At 43.7% G+C, this 21,126-nt stretch overlaps 1 protein-coding gene across 1 annotated transcript in view; it reads right to left on the reverse strand.

Annotated features, from left to right (window-relative positions):
* Positions 1–7,832: 7,832 nt before the first annotated feature.
* LOC148534453 (alpha-1,4-N-acetylglucosaminyltransferase-like) overlaps positions 7,833–21,126 on the reverse strand; it is an 80,036-nt gene continuing 66,742 nt past the window's right edge. Inside the window, exon 3 of the mRNA XM_088466871.1 lies at positions 7,833–10,710. Coding sequence (XP_088322997.1) covers positions 10,120–10,710 — 591 coding nt within the window. The 3' untranslated portion in view covers positions 7,833–10,119. The remainder of the gene's footprint in view (positions 10,711–21,126) is intronic.

A 21,126-nucleotide genomic window follows, 5' to 3' on the forward strand; every position in this document is an offset into this window, starting at 1 on the left:
CTGCGCACACAATTCACAAACACAGAAAATAATTTTTTTTTTGGTTTGGACTGGAGTGTACTTTGGGGGTTACAGCACCCTTTAAAGGTCGAGCCAGCCGGCCCTTTACTTATGACACAGGCGCACGCTTGGCACTACTTTGTTGATGCACGTGCGGCTACTGCGCACACAATTCACAAACACAGAAAATAAAAAAATTTTTGGCTTGGACTGGAGTGTACTTTGGGGGTTACAGCACCCTTTAATGGTCAAGCCAGCCGGCCCTTTACTTATGACACAGGCGCACGCTTGGCACTACTTTGTTGATGCACGTGCGGCTACTGCGCACACAATTCACAAACACAGAAAATAATTTTTTTTTTTGTTTGGACTGGAGTGTACTTTGGGGGTAACAGCACCCTTTAACGGTCAAGCCAGCCGGCCCTTTACTTATGAGACAGGCGCACGCTTGGCACTACTTTGTTGATGCACGTGCGGCTACTCCGCACACAATTCACAAACACAGAAAATATTTTTTTTTTTTATTTGGACTGGAGTGTACTTTGGGGGTTACAGCACCCTTTAACGGTCAAGCCAGCCGGCCCTTTACTTATGACACAGGCGCACGCTTGGCACTACTTTGTTGATGCACGTGCAGCTACTGCGCACACAATTCACAAACACAGAAAATTATTTTTTTTTTGGTTTGGACTGGAGTGTACTTTGGGGGTTACAGCACCCTTTAATGGTCAAGCCAGCCGGCCCTTTACTTATGACACAGGCGCACGCTTGGCACTACTTTGTTGATGCACGTGCGGCTACTGCGCACACAATTCACAAACACAGAAAATAATTTTTTTTTTGGTTTGGACTGGAGTGTACTTTGGGGGTTACAGCACCCTTTAACGGTCGAGCCAGCCGGCCCTTTACTTATGACACAGGCGCACGCTTGGCACTACTTTGTTGATGCACGTGCGGCTACTGCGCACACAATTCACAAACACAGAAAATATATTATTTTTTTAGCACTTGGGGGGAGCACCCCCGATGGACAAAGCACCCCCTGGACAACACTACAGCACCCCTTTAGGACTGGGACACTGCACAGGACTTTGGAGTGGACACAGCCCCTATGGAGAACTGACTGCACAACACAGTCCAGCCAGCCCCTATGGACTTTGAAGTAGTGGACACAGCCCCTATTAACAACAGCAGCACAGCACAACACAGCCAGCCCCTATGGACTTTGAAGTAGTGGACAACAGCAGCACTACACTACACTACACAGCCCAGCCAGCCCTAACTCCCACCCTCCCTCTTCACTGTCCACAGCCGAGTGAGAAAATTGCGCCGACGCGGGTACCTTATATAGGATCCAAAACCCGCGAGACTCGGAAGGCGGGATGATGACGTTTTGCCTCGATTTCAGATCCGAGTCAGGCGGGAAAAGTCGAGCCTGACTCGGATCGGACTCGGATCGGGGGGGCTCGGAGGGGTTCGGATTTCAGAAATCCGAACCTGCTCACCCCTAATACACACACATATATATATATATACACACAAATATACACACACACACTGACATATACACACTGACATATATTCACAATGACACATATACACACACTGACATATACACATACATACACACTGACATATACACATACAGTACATACTGACACATAAACACACACTCAGGGCCGTAGGGAGGGTGGTGCGGCCGGTGCCTCCGCACAGGGCGGAATCCTCTAGCGGCACTGGCAATGAACTGCCCGACTCCAGAGAGGTCTGCAGAAAGTGACCTGCAGTGCTGCGTGGCGCACACCAGTGATGTCGGCAAAGATCCCCGTCCTCCACCCACCTCCGAGAGGAAAAGGTAAGCGCTCAGGGGGAGGATGGGGGTGGGGGTGAGCGAGAGGGACAGAAGTGCAGCACAGGGCGCACTGCCGTCCTGCTACAGCGCTGTACACACTGACATATACACATACACACACTGACATATATTCACACTGACACATATACACACACACTGACATACACACACTGACATATATTCACACTGACTCATATACGCACACACACTGACATATACACATACAGTACATACTGACACATATATACACACTGACATATACACATACAGCACATACTGACACATATACACACACTGACACATATACGCACACACACTGACATATACACAATGACATATACACATACAGCACATACTGACACATACACACACTGACACATATATACACACACACACTGACATATACACAAACATACACACTGACATATACACATACATATACACACTGACATATACACATACAGTACATACTGACACATATACACATACTGACATATACACAGACACACACAGACACATGCTGACACAGACGCATACAAACACACACAGACACACACACACACTGACACAGATACACACTAACACAGATACACACGCTGACACAGATACACACATGCTGACACAGATACATACATGCTGACAGTAACAGAAACACACATGCTGACACAGTTACACACATGTTGACACAGATACACACATGCTGACACAGATACACACATGCTGACACCGATACACACATGCTGACACATATATACACACGCTGATGCATATACACACATGCAAACACATATATACACACGCTCACATATATACACACACTGATGCATATACACACATGCTTACACATATATACACACACTGATGCATATACACACATGCTTACACAGATACACACACGCTGACAGTAACACAGATACACACATGCTGACACAGATACACACATGCTTACACAGATACATACATGCTGACAGTAACACAGATACACACATGCTGACACAGATACACACATGCTGACACAGATACACACATGCTGACACATATATACACACGCTGATGCATATACACACATGCTGACACAGATACACACATGCTGGCAGTAACACAGATACACACATTGTGACACAGATACACACATGCTGACACAGATACACACATGCTGACACATACATACACACGCTGATGCATATACACACATGCTGACACAGATACATACATGCTGGCAGTAACACAGATACACACATGCTGACACAGATACACACATGCTGACACAGATACATACATGCTGACACTGATACACACATGCACATGCTGAAACAGATACACACGCTGACACATATATACACATGCTGATGCATATATTTATATGCATATATAATTATATATATGATGCATCAGCACCCCCACCCCCCAATACTTACCAGTGGTGAAGCTGCAGAGAAGGAGAACTTTCACTATCCGTGTCACCCGGCGCCGGCAGCAGCTCTCAGCCTCTCAGGATCAGCAGCGTGCTGTAGAATACCAGGAGGACTGCCTTGGAGGGGCTGCGCGTCTCTGCTGCAGCTCCCCCTACAGTCAGCACCAGCAGCTTGCTGCTGTAGTAACTCACTACAGTGCACTGTGTAGTAGATTTCGTCGGGGAAAGCGCAGGGGGGAGCGGAGAGCGGGCGGTGCGGATAACAATGCCCTGGCTGGCGCCCCCCTCTGCTGGGCCTGCCACGTCGCCCAGGGCACAAACCCCGCTCGACCCCCCATAGTTACGCCACTGGCAGCTGCAAAAGATCTGTCAGAAAACTGGACCATGGAGGAGACCCCAGACCATGATTGACCACAGTGGATGCCCTTGCACTAGGCTGAACCCAGTAAGCATAACCATTATCCAACATGTGACAGTACTGCCTACTTTTAAAGGTGACCACTGGATACCCAATATGAGGTTTCTGGAGAGAATGAAAATGGAATTTTAAAATAGAATAAGAGAATAAACATTAGCAGCATCATTCCGAGGTCTTTCCCTTGTGCCATAACTTCTCCAGTCAGTTTAATATATTAGTTTTCCTTGAGAGACTCGTAAATCCAGAATTTGTAGGACTTTGAATTCCTCCACATGCTGAGTATGGATTTCTGGATAACTATTGTTTAAAGTGTAGAACCAATTAATAACCAAAGGAAATATGAAAACACTTAGGTGTCAGCCAAAGTTTGTAAGAAAGTGGATTAAGCCCTCAAGGGGTCCAATGTAGCATAGAGTAAATGTTATAGATGGAACTTTAGCCATATATAGCAAGTAGAGATCCATATTTTTTCTCCAGGTCTCAAGTTGGGGATTGATTTTTGTGTTTTTATCAGCATAGAACTTGTACCAAGGCTTTTTAAAGATTGCATTTGAAGTCTCAGAGTAAGGAATTTCTGAATGGAATGGCAAAAGTAGGTAGAGAGGGAGAAAAAGGGCATGATGATGAAGAACATAAACAATGTAGAATGAAATACAAGAGGAGGATTTTTGGTAATGATGTTTATGAGCAAACTCAGCACAGGGAAGAATTTAAACCCAATTGTTAAAGAGCTCCGTATTGAGAGGAAGAAGATACCATTTTTAATGTTTAATTGCCCCCTCTATTCAATACGGAGACAAAGTCCCCCATCCTTTATATTAAATAAAAAAATCCAGCACCAGCAAGGAAGGGGATGCAATCGGGAAACTGGCTAACGTGATCCCGACAGCCGGCTTCCCGACTGCTTTAACCGGGGCGTGGGTTAAATGACAGGCGTCTATATCTAGACGCCTGTCATTTTCCAGATGCCGTGAGCGGATAGCCGCGCGGGGGGGTTAGGTTTAGCGCACCCGGGGTTTAGGACCCATGGGTTAGGCACCCCCCCGGGAGGGTTAGGGTTAGGCTATGGGGAGAGAGGGTTAGGGTTAGGCACCCCCAGGGGGGACTTAGGGTTAGGCACCCCCCCGGGGACTTAGGTTTAGGCAGCGGAGAAGGGGGGGTTAGGGTTAGGCACTTACAGGGGGGATTAGGGTTAGGCACTTGAGGGGGAGGTTAGGGTTAGGCACACCTAAGAAGGGTTAGGGGGGTTAGGTTAGTATATACTTACCTGAGGACGATCTGGATTTCCAGTGCTGTCAGGCTGCCGGGATCTGTCCATCTGTCAGGCTGCCACTGCTGGGAATTGATTCCACAAGGAAGGTAGATGAGCAGATGAAGCCTTGCTGTAGATTTTCTTTAAACTATTCAGAATGACTTTAGTCTCCAAATGAGAGAGTGGATACATCCCTTTACCAAGGGGGAGCTTTTCTGTGAAGCAAATCGATGGTGCAGTCTAATTCCCGATGAGCAGCAAACCAAAAAGCATCCATACATACTGTAAGGATAAATCTTGCAGCGAGAGAATCAATTTCGCTTGGGTTGTCTCATGTTTTTCCAAATTTCTCACCAGGAACTGGACCTGATTAATATTTGATGTTAGTTTAGCAGCAAGATTAATTTCTAGGCCAGGACTTATTGTTATGCTGTACAGTGAATTCAAGGACCCTTATCCAATCTACCCTGAGTTAACACTACAGACCTGGAGGTGACAGAGTCTAATAAACTACCTGGTTTTCACCAAAAACCGACAAAAAATTAATACATTTTCTTAATTCACTGCTGTCACAAAAACACCTGCGGCTCCCCACCGCAGGCTCCTTTATCATCCGCTTCGGGTGTTCAGCTGCTGAGCAGGGGTCTCTCTGGGGATTTCCTTCCGCCAGCTATGGCCTCTGCTGCTTCTTCCTTTTCTCTCCAGTGTTTGTGCGCAGGGTTTGCTGCTTCCTCCAGGATTCTTTGTGTGACAGTTCTCACCGGCTTCTGGTACTGGGCGCCGTCATGTTCCTCTAACAGACTGTCCAATTGGAACCCAGATCCCAGCCACCTGACTCCAGCAACCAATCACCAGCCTGCAGCTGCTATTAAAGGATTTTCTGGAACTGCAGCAGTTTGCCAATGCAATGTCATTCACAGCCTGCACTGTGTGAAGATGTTCTGTGCTTCTCGGAGTATGCTCTTAGCTCCTGCTGATAGCTATCCTGATCTGCCTTCTATAACAGTTAGCAATTCTGGTTCCAGCCCGGATTCAGCCAATACCGGTCCCAGTCCGATTTCCTGCAGTCCCGGTTCTAGCCTGGATTCAGCCAATACCAGTCCCCATCTGTTTTCTTGCAGTTCCGGTTTCAGCTCAGATTCAGCTAATACCAGCCTCCGTCCAGTTTCCTGCAATTCTGGCTCCAGCTCGGATTCAGCCAATACCATTCCAAGTCCACTTTCCTGCAATTCATGTTCCAGCCTGGTTTCAGTCATTACTAGTCCCAGTCTGGTTCCCTGTAATTCTGGTTCCAGCCCAGATTCAGCCAGTACCGGTTCCAGTCCGGTTTTCTGCAATACCGGTTCCAGCCCAGATTCCAAAAGTCTCAGTACCAGCTCCTAACCCAAATCCTGTGGATCCAGGTTCTAAGACAGTCCTAGTTCTTCTCATTGCTCTCATTGCTACTCCCAGCATCTTTAACAAGTTGTTCCTTCTGTGTGCTACTCTTCTACCCTATCCAGCAATGCATGAGTAGAAACTTTATTAAGCCACCCAGCTTTGTTCACTTCACCTCCAACCCATCTGCAACCTCAGATTCCAGTCCAGGTACTGTACATCAAATTCTCAAGCCCTGACAATTGCAGACTGTGTCTATACATTCTACATTCTGCTGCAGCCACAGGTAATCCTGCAAGCATGCATATATTATCTATAGCATTCTCTAGCATCAATTTTTTGCTGCTAGTATATTTGCTTGAGGAACAGCATTATTAAACCACATAGCATCATCCACACTCCAGCTCATACAGCTAGCCCAAGGGTCCCCAACCCGAAACACCCCTAGTGCTGTGACAGGCATGACATAGGATGCACTGTGGACATGAGCTGCCACTAGAGCATTGGAGGTGAAGCTGGAACTTTGAGGAGTCACAAAGAGAATGGATATTCTCAAATGCTGAATAGATCAGCAATGCATGAGTCATAAGGCAATAGATCAGCAATGCATGAGTTATGGGCAGCACAGACGGTGTAATGGTAGCATTACTGCCTCACAGCACTGAGGTCGTTGGTTCGATACCCACTACGGCCCTAACTGTGTGGAGTTTGTATATTCTCCCTGTGCTTGCGTGGGTTTCCTCCGGGTACTCCGGTTTCCTCCCACACTCCAAAAATATACTGGTAGGTTAATTGACTCCTAACAAAATTACCCCTAGTGTGTGTATGTGTGTGTGTGCGCATGTGGTAGGGAATATAGATTGTAAGCTCCACTGGGCAGGGACGGATGTGAATGGCCGAATATTCTCTGTAAAGCGCTGCGGAATATGTGTGCGCTATATAAATAACTGGTAATAATAATAATAATAATAATAATAAGGCACCACAGAGAAGGACTAAAGCTGAATACACTCAGGGGCAGAACTATGGGAGACAATGGAGGCTCCAGCTCTGAAGGAGCACTTCCTCCATTTTCCACAGCATATTCACCCCACTTAGGGCTGTATCCGGAGTGTACCGTCATGGGTGCCAATACATGGCACCCCTTCCCGACACCTGAGAAGCCACCATACATTAGTGTAGAGCTCCATGTCCGACCATCAGCTGCTGCCTTCATCTATCTATAGCTTGTCTGCATGCGAATTGCTACATTACAGTGTCTGCAGCTGTGACTGGGGAGGCACCAAATTATAACTTGCCTCCAGGATGAACTTATGCCACTGAATACACTGAAACACATGGGACACATAGGCATCAGGTGTCTAAATATTATCTGATTTTTTTACACATCCTCTGTGATGGGAATATGTGGAAATCTTACAGTACTTGAGATATATATGGAACAAACCAGCCACACTACATATAGTAAACATTTTAATGAGCACAAATTCTAATGTGATGACAACATCAATATGCAAAATTGTGATACATGCAATATCGACAGTCCCAATAGGACCTTACTCTCCTGATTTAAATAATTTAGAAAAACGGGCCTAATGCACAGTATTTTAGTGTAAACATGGAAAAGCAGATGCCAGAAGCCCGACAGAGGAGAATATCGACGGAGCATGTAAGTACCCTAACCTTACCCTTCTTCACTCCTAACCCTCTCTTAGGGGTGCCTAACCCTAAAACTCCCGGGGTGGTGCCTAACCCTAAGTCCCCCCCACGGGTGCCTAAACCTAACCCTCCCCCCGCACCCTAAATATAACCCTCCCGGGGGGGTGCCTAAACCTAATCCCCCTCTTCCCTCGCGGCCAAGTGCTAAGGATGATCAGACTTACCTTGATCGTTCCGGCGTCCTTCGGCATTCCGGCGTCGGGATTAAGATAAGCATCGGTATTTCGATGCCTACCTTAAGCCCCTTGTCGGGCTTCTGCTGTCAGGATATAGGGCCTGATTCAGACTTGGGAATAGAGAGAGATATCTCTCTCAACTGTCAACCTGAACAAACCATATTGCAATGCAAGGGGTGTAAATACATACATTTTACATATGGGGTAAATACTGGCTGCTTTTGCATGTAGCCCACAAATACTGCACAGCTTTATTATTACTCTACAATTTAGATGATAGTTTGGAAACACTCCTCCAAAATCTAAATCTCTCTGCACATTTTAAATCTGTCCCACCTGCAGGTCAGCATGGTTTCACCAAGATGATCAGTTGAGAGAGATATTCCAAGTCTGAATCAGGCCCATAGACAGGTGGCATTTAGTTCATCAGTCTATAAACTACAGTACATCCTGTTATAAAAGTGAAAGCAGACAGGATGTTTACATTTCTAAGCATTTCTTTTGGACCCACAACCCGGAAGATAATCACACAAAGCCTGTGCCAATGGTTGAATGTTGACATGGCTTGTGCATGTTTTCTGCAGATAAATAGGCACATTAGCATATTATTGTCTTCTTGATGCCAACATCCAGTGTGGGACTGGGGCATGAAGGGCCCATCAGGGAAATGCAGTGGTAGGAGCCCATGCTTTAGGAGTGTGGCCAGCCACTAGAAGGGGTGTGGCCATCCACCGCATACGTTGGTTAACTATTAGAGAGTGCATGGTCTGGGCCCTTTAATAAATACATATATAGTATATACTGATGGTGCATGCATGATAATGTACCAAACTGATAACAGCAATGCACTATAGTGTATACACCAAAAGGTCTGGGAATGCAGTATAATATAACATGTGTATAGTAATTAAGTACTATAGAGTAACAATGTATAATTTTATTACACAGGGCCTGATTCAGCATGCTGCATAATCGCACGCAATTAAGCTACAAAAATATGATAATGTCTGCCACCGCGCAGCCAGCATAAAGACGCCCACTACTGCTTTCTCACATCCATAATACCTCGCAGTCCTGCGTATACACCTGTACCATTGGAGAACATCGGCCCCTCATGCACATTTACAGCAGGTCTGACCTGTCTCAGAATTTGCAAGTCTCGTCGCATGCAGTGAGTACTCACGCTGCGTAGGCAATCGCAGCAGCTAGTTTATGCATGCCCATGCAATGGCATTCAAATGGACAGGCATCCCTGCGTTTCTGTAACCACACCCCCGTCACCACCCCCAAAGGCTCACGACCTGTCACTCACTCTGTGATGGATTGCACAGTGCATCTGGAATCAAAGTGCAATTTTCACACACGCGCAGTGCGGTGCATACACATGCGCAGTAAGCAACAATCAGCCGATCTGCGTCTGTGGTTGCAATTGCGATCCATGCCAAATCAGGCTCACAGTCTGGATCCTGTACCCTAAGGCAGTGGGGCCCACCTGGGATTTCCCCTGTGGGCCAGTCCAACCCTGCCAACATCTCACAGGATTGATGGTGAGAGTTTGTCCTCAGTTAAAAGGAAAAAACAAGCTCGCTAGGATCATTTTGTAGGTAGGTAAATATAGACAGAAGAATGTAAGTAAGAGAATAATGCTTAGTGTAAGATTATATATGTATATTTGTACAATTAAGCCTGTATCAATCAAACTACAGTGAGAGACACAGTAAAGCCTTTAGTTATTTGCATGAATTCACTATATGGTTACTGTTACTGTTGCCAAATGAGCTTTATGTACAGTAAGTGACCATACAGTAATCGCTGTGACCAAGATCTATAGTTTCCTGTGCTGCCTCAGGGATATGTCCAAAAGGCTAACACGTGTCTAACATAAATTGGTAGCTGCTAAACGTGGTCTGTTTAAAGAGGATTTGTCTCATTCCTTAAAACAGCAGCATATATAGAAGGACAGTACTGTTGGTAGAGATGCTCCACCAATGTGTTACTGCCAGGAACCATTGTTTTTTTATGATTTGAATTCATGTAATTCCACAGGTGCAAACCGTAAGAGTTATTGAAGTTTGGCAATGTTTTCCACACCCTGTAATACATTTCCCAAGCTGGGTATGGAATTGGATAAAACCGCTGAGGATGAACGTAAGTGATGTTTCCACATATGTGATCGTTTTTGTCCATAAACTCAGTTGTGTTACAGAGTTGTTTTACAGCACGGGTAAAGAGAATCGGCCCTTGTTGTCCAAACACTTTGCTTTTATAGTACCGAACAAAATCTTCCAAACATTTCCTGGGAAAATAATGATGGGAAGAGAATCCAAAGGCACCATTGCTGGAGGACCCAGAATGCTCTGCAGCCAGAAAGATCTGATGTGGGATGGTCCGCACTGAGATGATGTCAGTATCCATATAAATGCCACCAAATTTCCATATCAGAGCCAACCTACAGCCATCAGATGCGACATGGACCCAATAGATTTCTTCTTTTAGATTGACCTGCAGGTAAAATAAAAACAAGAAAAGTGTCAGTATTTATTATATAAAGGTAAATGGAAATCAGGTGTTCTCTTGTTATGTATATAAGTGGATGTTAATCCATGTTATCATGGTTTAAAGAGAAGAACCATTTAATAACCAAAGGGAATATGAAAACATTTAGTAAGGTGTTATCAGAAGTTTTGTAAGAAAGTGGATTAAGGACTCAAAAGGTCCAATGTAGCAAGGAGTACATTTTATGGATGGAACTTTAGCTACAGATTGCAAGTAGAGATCCATATTTTATATCCAGGTCTCAAGTTCGAAATTGCTGCCTGTGTTTTTTTCTCAGCATAGAACTTGTACCAAGGCTTTTTTAAGTTTTTGTGGCTGGAATAGCAGGAGTAGGTAGAGAGGGAGAAGAAGGACATGATGATGAAGACCATAAACAATATAGAATGAAATAGAAGAGGAGGATTTTTGGAAATGATTAATATGAGCAAACTCAGCACAGAAGAAAAAATCAAATGGGATGCGCTGTCACAGAAGCTGCTGGTGCAAGAGGTAGACCCATCGCTTAAATAAATAAATTAAATACAGTGATGGACGGTTATATTCAAACAATAAAATTAATTAATATATTAATAAGTATATATTGCACCATATGATAAAAAATGGCATATTCCAAATAAGTAGATCCTGAGCAAAATGAATAAATAAAGTTTCTGTTCCTGTATAGAAATGGTATGAATAGGACCTAGGACTCCTTCCACTGTATCCATTAAGTGAGATTGAATGAGCAGCAAAGATAATTAAGCATAGGTATCAACACAGTCTATAGCATCCGAAGAGCAAAGATAAGGCTGTATATATTGTAATCCACCTGTATTGGTCTCCAACGCCGCACTCAATTAGATGAGGATAAGGAAGTCCAAATATCAGTCCAGTGCAAAACAGGAATGTTCAGTTAGAGGTCTCAACATGTTTTGCTGGGTAATTGTACACCCAGCTTCTTCAGGAGTATAGGATCTATGGGGCAAGAGGTGCTTTAAATACACTAAGGTAATTAGTCGATTGACAACACTTGTGATACATATTAATATAAAAATCGTCCATCAAACATGATTAAAAAACATATATAATAACAAGAAGGCAATCCTATTAATCCTCAACAAATAAAAATATTTTATTAGTAACAGTTTTAGAGCAATTCTACAGTCTTGAGGGAGAAATAATATGATACGTAGAGTCCGGATGTGATGTGACCCTATACCGATATCTAATTTCACAGAAAAGATCCCAATATCAACAGTTGTGTCACATGGTCCTCTATCACGTGACACCACAATGTTACCTGGCCATGACAGTTTGGAGTCTCTGTGTGCACCGTAATATGTCAGCAGTCACTACAGGTCACGTGTTTAACCATCCACACATGACGGAATGTGTTCCGATCACCTGACTGTATAGAGGCTGGTGAAAGGTCTCATGGGGGGTACAATATAGACTACAGTTACCGACAATCATCACTCATAGTCATGTGATGCTACAGTATGTCATATGGCTTTCAGCCGGATTGATCAAATTACTATGAAAAACACTACAGTACCCAGCATTCAACGTTCCGGTCATGTGACAAGAGTTTTATTATCACAAGTTAGATAATAAAAAGTTAATTAATAAACTTTATATCCAAAACAATTAATTTAAGGGTAATAAATTTCACAATTAGGAAAATAAATATAATATCCATATGAAAGTGTATTCAGATCAATAGATCTATATATCCCTATTGATATCCATTATGCTGGTTAAACTTAACTATGTACAAAAGCTCATGTTTATAATAATAATAATTATATCAGTATATTATAATATTGATCATATTTTGATTAACATTATTATATTTTTATTATTATTAAATGTTCATATATCAGAAAAATAAAGTAAAAAAATTCTCTCATAGTTGTAAAAAACGAGAAAGATATTATACAATCATACCATTAAATGTCTCAATATTAATATCCACAAAATAGACCCCTCCTAAGTTTAAACACAATTCCGAATAAAGGAAAGTGTATCTGTTTAAATGAGTCAGATTCTTTCAATCCTAACATATCAAAGCAGATAAAAGGTGACGTTCCCTACACAACATATGGACATAGTATACTGTGATCCATATTGGAAGATACCTATCTTAAGGATTATGGGCTCTATTTATTAACATTATTTTTACTAAAATAAAGTGAAAAAAGGTGTTTTCACACCCCTTTTCAAATTATTTTAGTTTCACCTAAAGTTACTAAAGGGCAATTGGAGTAGAATTCATAAAATTCTACTCCAACCCCTAAGTATCACTTATTTTTAGCAAGCAGATCGCACTTCCCATAATTTTAATGGGAAATGTGATCCAACCAAAGTTACTAAAAATAAATTGTAAAAAAATACTGGAGATTGCGATTGTGGGGGGCGGGGCTTAACAACGGGGGCTTAGCGCCGGGGGGTAGCAGCGGCAGCTGGTCGGCGCATGTGTGGGGCACTAGTCACGGTATTTTTTTGTGACAATCCCGTGACTAGTGTGCAGAGGGGATTCGCAGCGACAGAGCTTTCTCGCAAGCTCTGTCCCTGCAAGGGATTTGTAGTAATTCCCTGTGATATTGCCTGAATTCGCAATGCAAATTCAGTCGGTAATATCACACTACAATCTGCATTACAAATGCAGATTGTAGTAAATACAGCCCTATATGAGACATTAATTAATCACAGAGTTAAGTTTGATGGCCTCATTGAGACATCGGGGTAAAGGGAATTAAATCTAAGCATCCAATAGACTTCCCTAGTGCAAAGTCTATTGAATCTGTTCCCTCCTCTAGCAGTAGGTAAAATGGTTTCTAAACCTATGTTTTTAAGTCGAGAAGGGTCACTATTCTGTTTGTCAATAAAATGTTGTGAAACACTGTGTTTAATATTTTTGTTAATGATGTTACAGCGGTGTTCCATAAACCTAATTTCTAGAGATCTTATTGTGCATCCCACATAAAAGAGAGCACAGTCACATATCAGTAAATAAATAATAAATTTGGAGTAGCAGTTTATAAAAGAACTAATTTGTATTTTTCATTAGAAATTGGTATATCTATTTCAGTGGTACATCTTGCCATGTGGGAACACATGGTACACCTAGATTTTCCACATCTATAGAACCCATTAGGACTTTAAAAATAACCAACTGGTGTTTATCTCATTTGTTGAATTTTTATTTATGGTATTTATATTTTTCAAGTGACTTGGTGCGAGAATAGTTTTTAGTGATGTATTTTTTTGGATAGGTAATTATAGGTTTTGATGGTAGGATATCCCGTAAGATGTTGTCTTGTTTTAACACCCTATAATTTTTCACTATAATGTCTCTAATCTGCTGAAAGCTGTTTTTGTATTTACAAACAAAGGATATATCTCAGTTTTGATCTATCTCCTTTTGAGAGTGCTTAAACATATCTCTAGGTTTCAATAATTTTGTCTATCCATTTGAAGTACTTCTTGGAAAGATCTATCTAATAAGGTTTCTGGATAACCTCGCTGTTTAAAGGTATGTATCATGTCAGAAGCCTGTTTTGAAAAAGTCTCTACATCTGTACAGTTACGAAGCAAGTGCATAAACTGGCCTTTCAGTATGTTATATTTCCAAGGTGCATAGTGTGCACTATCGAAATGTAGATAAGCATTTGTGTTTATTGGTTTCATAAAATTAGATGTTATAATTAAATTATTTCTAATTTCGAGGGTCACATCCAGAAAGTCCATCTGGCTCTTGTGAAAGGTATGTGTAAAGTGAAGGTTGTGAGTATTAGTATTAAGAAAAGTGATGAAAAATGAAGCTCATAGTAAATCCCCATCGCAAATCATAAAAAGATCATCTATATAATGGCCATAGAAGACTAGGTTCACAGCCCAGTCACTCCTTCAAATATGGGTTTCCTCAAGGTCCTCTATATAGAGGTTAACATAACTAGGTGCGAACCTGGTCCTCATGGCCATTCCCATTACCTGTAAATAATAAGTGTCAAGAAAAAGAAAATAATTGTGAGAGAGAATAAATGAAATACAGTCCAGAAGTAATAATTTGTATTTTTCCCCCAGGTCATCATCAGGGTCCAACCATCTAGATATAGTGTCCCTACCGAGAGGGTGAGGGATATGTGTATATAATGCAGTTAAATCCAAGGTGAGAAATGCATATGAAGGTTTCCACTGTATCAACTGAATCTGATTAAGGAAGTGGGTTGTATCTTTGAGGTGTGACCTGAGGGAACTAACACAAGGTTGCAGATAGAAGTCAACATAAAATGAAAGATTAAAGGTAAGAGAGTTAACCACAGCACAGGGAAGAATTTCAACCCAATTGTTAAAGAGCTCTGTGATGAGAAAAAAAGAATATAATATTTTTAATGTTTAATTACCCCTTCTAATCAATACAGGGACAGAGTCTACCATCCTTATTAACTTAACAGAACCCAGCACCAGCAGGAAAGGTAGTTGGGCAGATACAGCCTTACTGTAGATTTTCTGTAAACTATTCCTAAATGACTTAAGTCTCTGAGAGAGACAGTGGATACTTCCATTTACCTAGTGGAAGTTTGTCTGTGAAGCAAATTCATGGGGCAGTCCAATTCCTGATGAGCAGGAAACCTGAAAAGCATCTATACATAAAGATAAATCTTGCAGGTAATGCATCAACTGTGCTAGGGTTGCCTCACATATTTTCCAATTTTTAATTGGACCCAATAAAAATTTGGAGTTGATTTAGAAGCAGGATTAATTTCTAGCCAGGATTTATTGTTATGCTGCACAGTGAATTCAAGGACCCTCATCCAATCTACCCTGATTTAACACTACTAACCTGGAGGTGATGGAGTCTCCTAGTTTTCACCAAAAACTGACAAAAAGTGACCACTGGATATCCAACATGCGGTTTCTGTGGTAACTGACAATGGATTTTTTAACTAGAATAGGAGAATGAACATTAGCAGCATTAATCCAGTGTCTTGCTGGATTTTCAGTGCTGGGAGTCTACAAGTTATCACAGGGTGAGACCAGTGAGGTACAAAGGGTAAAAGAAGGCTCCCTGAGATTGAATGGAGCAATGAGGTGTGAGGCATTGTTAAACATTGGAGGCCAGGTCCTTGTTACTGGGTCTGGCAGTGTCACCTTACTAGCATCTGTATTCCCACTGGTTGCCTGTGGCATCCCTAAGACTTGTGGTCACTCATCTTTAATGTTGAGTACCTGCTGTTATGCAAAATGGGTGCCACCATCTTGTAAAGTATCACATGATCCTCTCTTAACAGGGTCATTAAGAGCCAGTCTATGCCCGGGGGAAGGTGCGTGGCCTAATCATGGGAGGCATGGTCTCACCCCTTTGAAAAATTAGAATAAAAAAAATCTGATAGCTGGGGAGGGGGTGCTGTGAGCCCCTCAACCCTGTTCAAGTCCAGGGGGGGCATGATCAGTGTGATTGCTCCCCCCACAGGCAGGAGAAATTTCTGCTCAGCAGCGAGTAGTTTCCCACTGCAGCCGAGCACACAGCAGCATGTCCTGGGCTGCTGACAGGAAAGAGGAAGGGGAGGCGATATTGGACCTGGACCCTCGGTAATTAGTACCCACTCCCCCCCTCTCTGCACTCCTGTCTTTTATAAACTAATCTCCATCAACTCTGCTCACATGATTCATCCAGCCTATCAGTTCTAAGGGTACCCTGTTTAAACCAGGAACCTGCTGACTGCTCATTGCCTGAAAAACATCTCTCTGAAGATCAGCACCCTGACTCCTGGTTCAGTATCTGCACCAGTATTGCTTAACAGTATTCTATGCCAGACCTATTCAGAAAACCTGTTCCAGTATTGCTTCACAGCATTCATCTCCAGTGCTATCCAAAAAAACTCCAATATTGCTTTACTGTTTTCTGCTCCAGTGCTATCGAGAAAACCTGCTCCAATACCTCTTCAAAGCCTATTTCATTGCAGCCTGACTCAATTGTGCTTTTGGCACCCGGTTCCAATTAATTGCTATCACAAGATCACCTGTGGCTCCCCGCTGCAGGCTCCGTCAGCTGCAGAGCAGGAGTCTTTCTGGGGATTCCCTTCCTACAGCTATGGCTGTGGTCTCTGCTGCTTGTCCCTCTTCTCTCAAGTGTCTGTGTGCAGGGCTTGCTGCTTCCTCTGGCGTTCTATGTGTGGCAGTTCCCGCTGGCTTCTGGTACTGGGCACTACCATGTTTCTCACACAGCCTGTCCAATCATAACCCAGATCCCAGCCACCTGACTCCAGCAGCCTGCAGCTGCTATGAAAGGTTTTCCTGGAACTGCAGCAGTTTGCCAGGGTACTGTCAGTCACAGCCTGTGCTTTATGAAGATGTTCTGTGCTTCTCAGAGTATGCTCTTAGCTTCTGATGACAGTGATCCTGCTATGCCTTCTATACCAGTCAGCAATTCTGGTTTCAGCCAAGATTCAGACAATACTGGTCCCAGACCAGTTTCCTGCAATTCCGGTTCTAGCTCGGGTACAGCCAATACCGGATCCAGTCCGATTCCCTGCAATTTCTAATCGAGCCTGGATTCAGTCATTACCGGTCACAGTCTGGTTCCCTGCAATTCCAGTTCCAGCTTGGATTCAACCAATATCAGTTCTAGTCTGGGGCCCTGCAATTCTGGTTCCAGCCAGGTTTCAGTTATTACCGGTCCCAGTCTCGTGCCCTGCCATTCCTGTTCCAGCCTGGATTCAAGCAATAACGGTTGCAGTCCAGTTTCCTGCAATTCCAGTTCCAGCCCAGATTCCAAAAGTCTCAGTACCAGCTCCTAACCCAAATTCTGTGAAATCAAGGTTCTAAGACAGTCCTAGTTCTCCTCAGTGCTCTCACTGCTACTCCCAGCAGCTTTAACAAGTTCCTACTTTGTGCTACTCTTCCGCCCTATCCAGCATGAGTAGAAACTTTATTAAGCCATCAGCTTTGTTTACTTTACCTCCAATCCATCTTCAACCTCAGATTCCAGTCAGGGTACATCAAATTCTCAAGTCGTGACAATTGCAGACTGCCTCTGAATATTCTACATTCAGCTGCAGCCACAGGTAATCCTGCTAGTCTGCATATGTTCTCAATACCATTCTCCAGCATCAGTTTTCTGCTGCTAGTATATTTGCATGGGAAACAGAATTATTAACCCAATTAGCTTCATCCACACTCCAGCTCACACAGCTAGCCCAAGGGTCACAGACCCAAATAAACACACTCCTAGTGCTGTAACAAGCATGACATAGGATGCACTGCAGACAGGAGCTGACACTAGAGCATTCGAGGTGAAGTTGGAACATTGAGAAGTTACAAAGAGAATGGATATTCTCAAACACTGAATAGATCAGCAGTGCATGAGGCATAAGTCACCACAGAGAAGGACTGAAGCTGGATACACTGGAACACCTGGGACACACTGAAGATACTCAAAAACTAGGATTCAGCTTAAGACACCTGGGGGCCTATTCATCGAAACATAATTATCACATGTGATAATTATGGTTTGAACTCGCTGCGAGTTGAAACACAGTTTAGGAGGCACTCATCACGCCTCCTACCCCAACTATCACTTCCGAATAACTGCTATTTCTACGAAGCAGTTTTTCAGAAATGATAAACTTTTCTCCTGCAACTGGTCATTTTTCACTGCCTGTCTTCAAGCTGTTCATGCACAGCTTGAAGACAGGCTGCAAAGACTGAGCTGCAGCAGAAGAGACCTCCTTCTCCCTGCGTGTCTGCCTGCCCACCAACCCCACCAGTGTCTGTCTGTACTGTTTCCTACATCTTTGCTGTACCCACCACCGCTAAAGACTGTGCCCCCCCACCTACCTCAGACCTACAGCTCTGGTTCCCCATGTGGCTGTGCAGTGTCTGACACCCCTCTTCATCCTCTGCAATGCTCCTGCATCATTCGCCGCCACCTCTGGAGACTTGGGCCGCCCCCCTCCTCCCTCCGGTCAGACCTGCAGACCCATGCAGATCCATGGCTGCCACTGCTGTGCCCTCTCCTGGCTCCGGCTCACTGAAGGACTGTTCTGGGAGCCGGGAGGGAATTTGTTGAAGTAAGAGGACACAGCAGGGAGGAATCTTTTCAGATCCCTCTGCTGTATCAGATTCTGTGGGCCATCTTGGGGTAGTATACAGCATCACTGTCATGTTCTGAAAAAAATGCCTTTTCGGAACTTGATGAATTTCATAATTTCCACATCCACGTTTAGTATGGGTGCTGATATCTCCTGGACAATTGTAACCAGGAGATATCAGTGATATCTCCTGTGTTACATTAATGATGAATAGGGCGGACACTTAATTTAAAAATCTTAATTTTCACCAACTTTTGTAGAAATTGATGAATAGACCCCCTGAACACCAGAAAAAAACTAGAGACACAGGAAAACCAGAAGCCAGGGAACTGTATTTACAGAGGCTAAGAAAATGTTCTGAAAAAAAACAAATGCCAGAACTAAGGGCTGCCTACAGCAATGTACACCGGTGATCAGCCTGATTCAGTCACATAATTGGAGTTTACAAGGAAGAGAGGCAGCAGCTTCCTTGGGGATCAACAATATGGTGACCTGTATGTAAAGTAGCAATCCCACGGTGAGGGAGTAGAAGACCCACCATGCAGACCGGACCGCGATGGAGGCCCCCAGACCCCAATGGTCCACAGAGAAAGCCCTCACACTATGCCAGACCTAGTAAGAAGCACCTGCAGTCTGCCTTGTGACAGGTGACAAAGCAGCCAAATGTGTGCATGATACTTTGTGTTATCAGGCACCTATTTTTGTGGATTTGTATCTGTTTAAGTCAGAGGTGGGAAGCCTTTTTTCTGCAGAGGGCCATTTTGATTTTATATAACATTATTCACGGGCACGGTGCAGGCCATGTCCTATCCTTGTGATGTCATACGGGGACAGGGGTCAAAATTGCCAGTGATTACAGCAATGCCTGGAGCATCCTGTGGATGCTTCGGGGAGCTGTAAGGACAGCGGTGTGACCATCTGAAGCATCATGAGGATGCTCCAGATTGAACTGCTGCATAAATTCTGCCCGCAGGGTGCCATTATAGGCAACTTGCTATCCAGATGAGGAAGCAGAAAAAAGCTCTGAGGGCCAGACCGAATGATTCCGGAGGCCCCCGGCTCCCCATCCCTAGTTTAAATAAATGCAGTAAGTGATTGACTAAATGCATTACTATGGTGATATGTGGAGGATAAAAATCTTGTTTGTGAAACAATTTGTGTTTTTCTTTCTGAATTCAGACTATCTTCCTCAATTCCACTCTCTCCTTCACTCCTCGTGTAAAGCCATCCATCGTACTTGCTGCTCCCAACTCTGCAACATCAGCAGAATTTGTCCCTTATTTATCCCCAATGCCAACAAAACTCTTATTCACACTGTCATCATTTTCCACCTAGAATTTTGTAATTTCCTCCCTCTCTCGCATCACCACACTTTAATATATTCTTACCACCACTGGTCATCTCGCTTTCACCTCCTGCCATATGACTTCTGCCTCCCCCCCTGCAACTTACTTCTCTGGCTCACTATCTCAATAAAAAAAACTCACTTACTCCTCCACACCCTACAGCACTATCCTACTCTCTCTCTACACTCCCTCCCAACCATTCCATTCTTCTATGAACAATGCCTCTCATCCTCCCTGGTCAATTCTTCTCACACTCTCCTCCATTATTGTGATTGAGGTGCCACCATCTTCTGGAATTCATTCCCTTACCCAGTCATACTCTCACCAGTCTCCCCAGCTTTAACACACCCTTAAAATATACTTGTTTATTAAATCCCACTAACACCCATCATAATTATTATTATTCTCCACCCCCCACAATTTATGCTCAAGTTCACCCTCCAACTGTTCCCACCTCACCCTAAGTACTGTATGTAAGCTCTTAAGGGCAAGGCCCTCCTCTTTCTTGTTCTTTTCTAGCAAACTCCACTAGTGCTCTTCTTCCTTGTCTCCTTCTCCCCTTTCAGTGACCCACACTTTGCTCTACATTAAATTGAGTAAAGTACTGAATTGATCCCACCTGCGACTTGCCTCTGGGTATGATTCAAACCCGCTCGCAATCGCTATGCTCTCCCAAGCAGGTCGATGTTTGCCCCCTGTGCATGCGCCGCCTCCAACGCTATAGGTCTTGCACCAAAACGGGGTGGCTGTCGATGGTGATTGACAGCTCGCCGCATTTTGGAGTTGGGCTGGGGGGGTGGCTGGACAAACAGAGGTGTTCGTGAAGGAACGCTTCCCATTTGTGGGCGGCCCTACTGACATCACCAGTGATGTCAGTAGTGAACTTCCGGCTCTATTAGAGCCGGAAGCTTACTGGGGCTTGCGGCAGACGAGACCCTACC

The sequence above is a fragment of the Taudactylus pleione genome, unplaced genomic scaffold (genome assembly GCF_031769625.1).
Source record: "Taudactylus pleione unplaced genomic scaffold, aTauple2 ptg000066l, whole genome shotgun sequence".
NCBI classification, from domain to species: domain Eukaryota; kingdom Metazoa; phylum Chordata; class Amphibia; order Anura; family Myobatrachidae; genus Taudactylus; species Taudactylus pleione.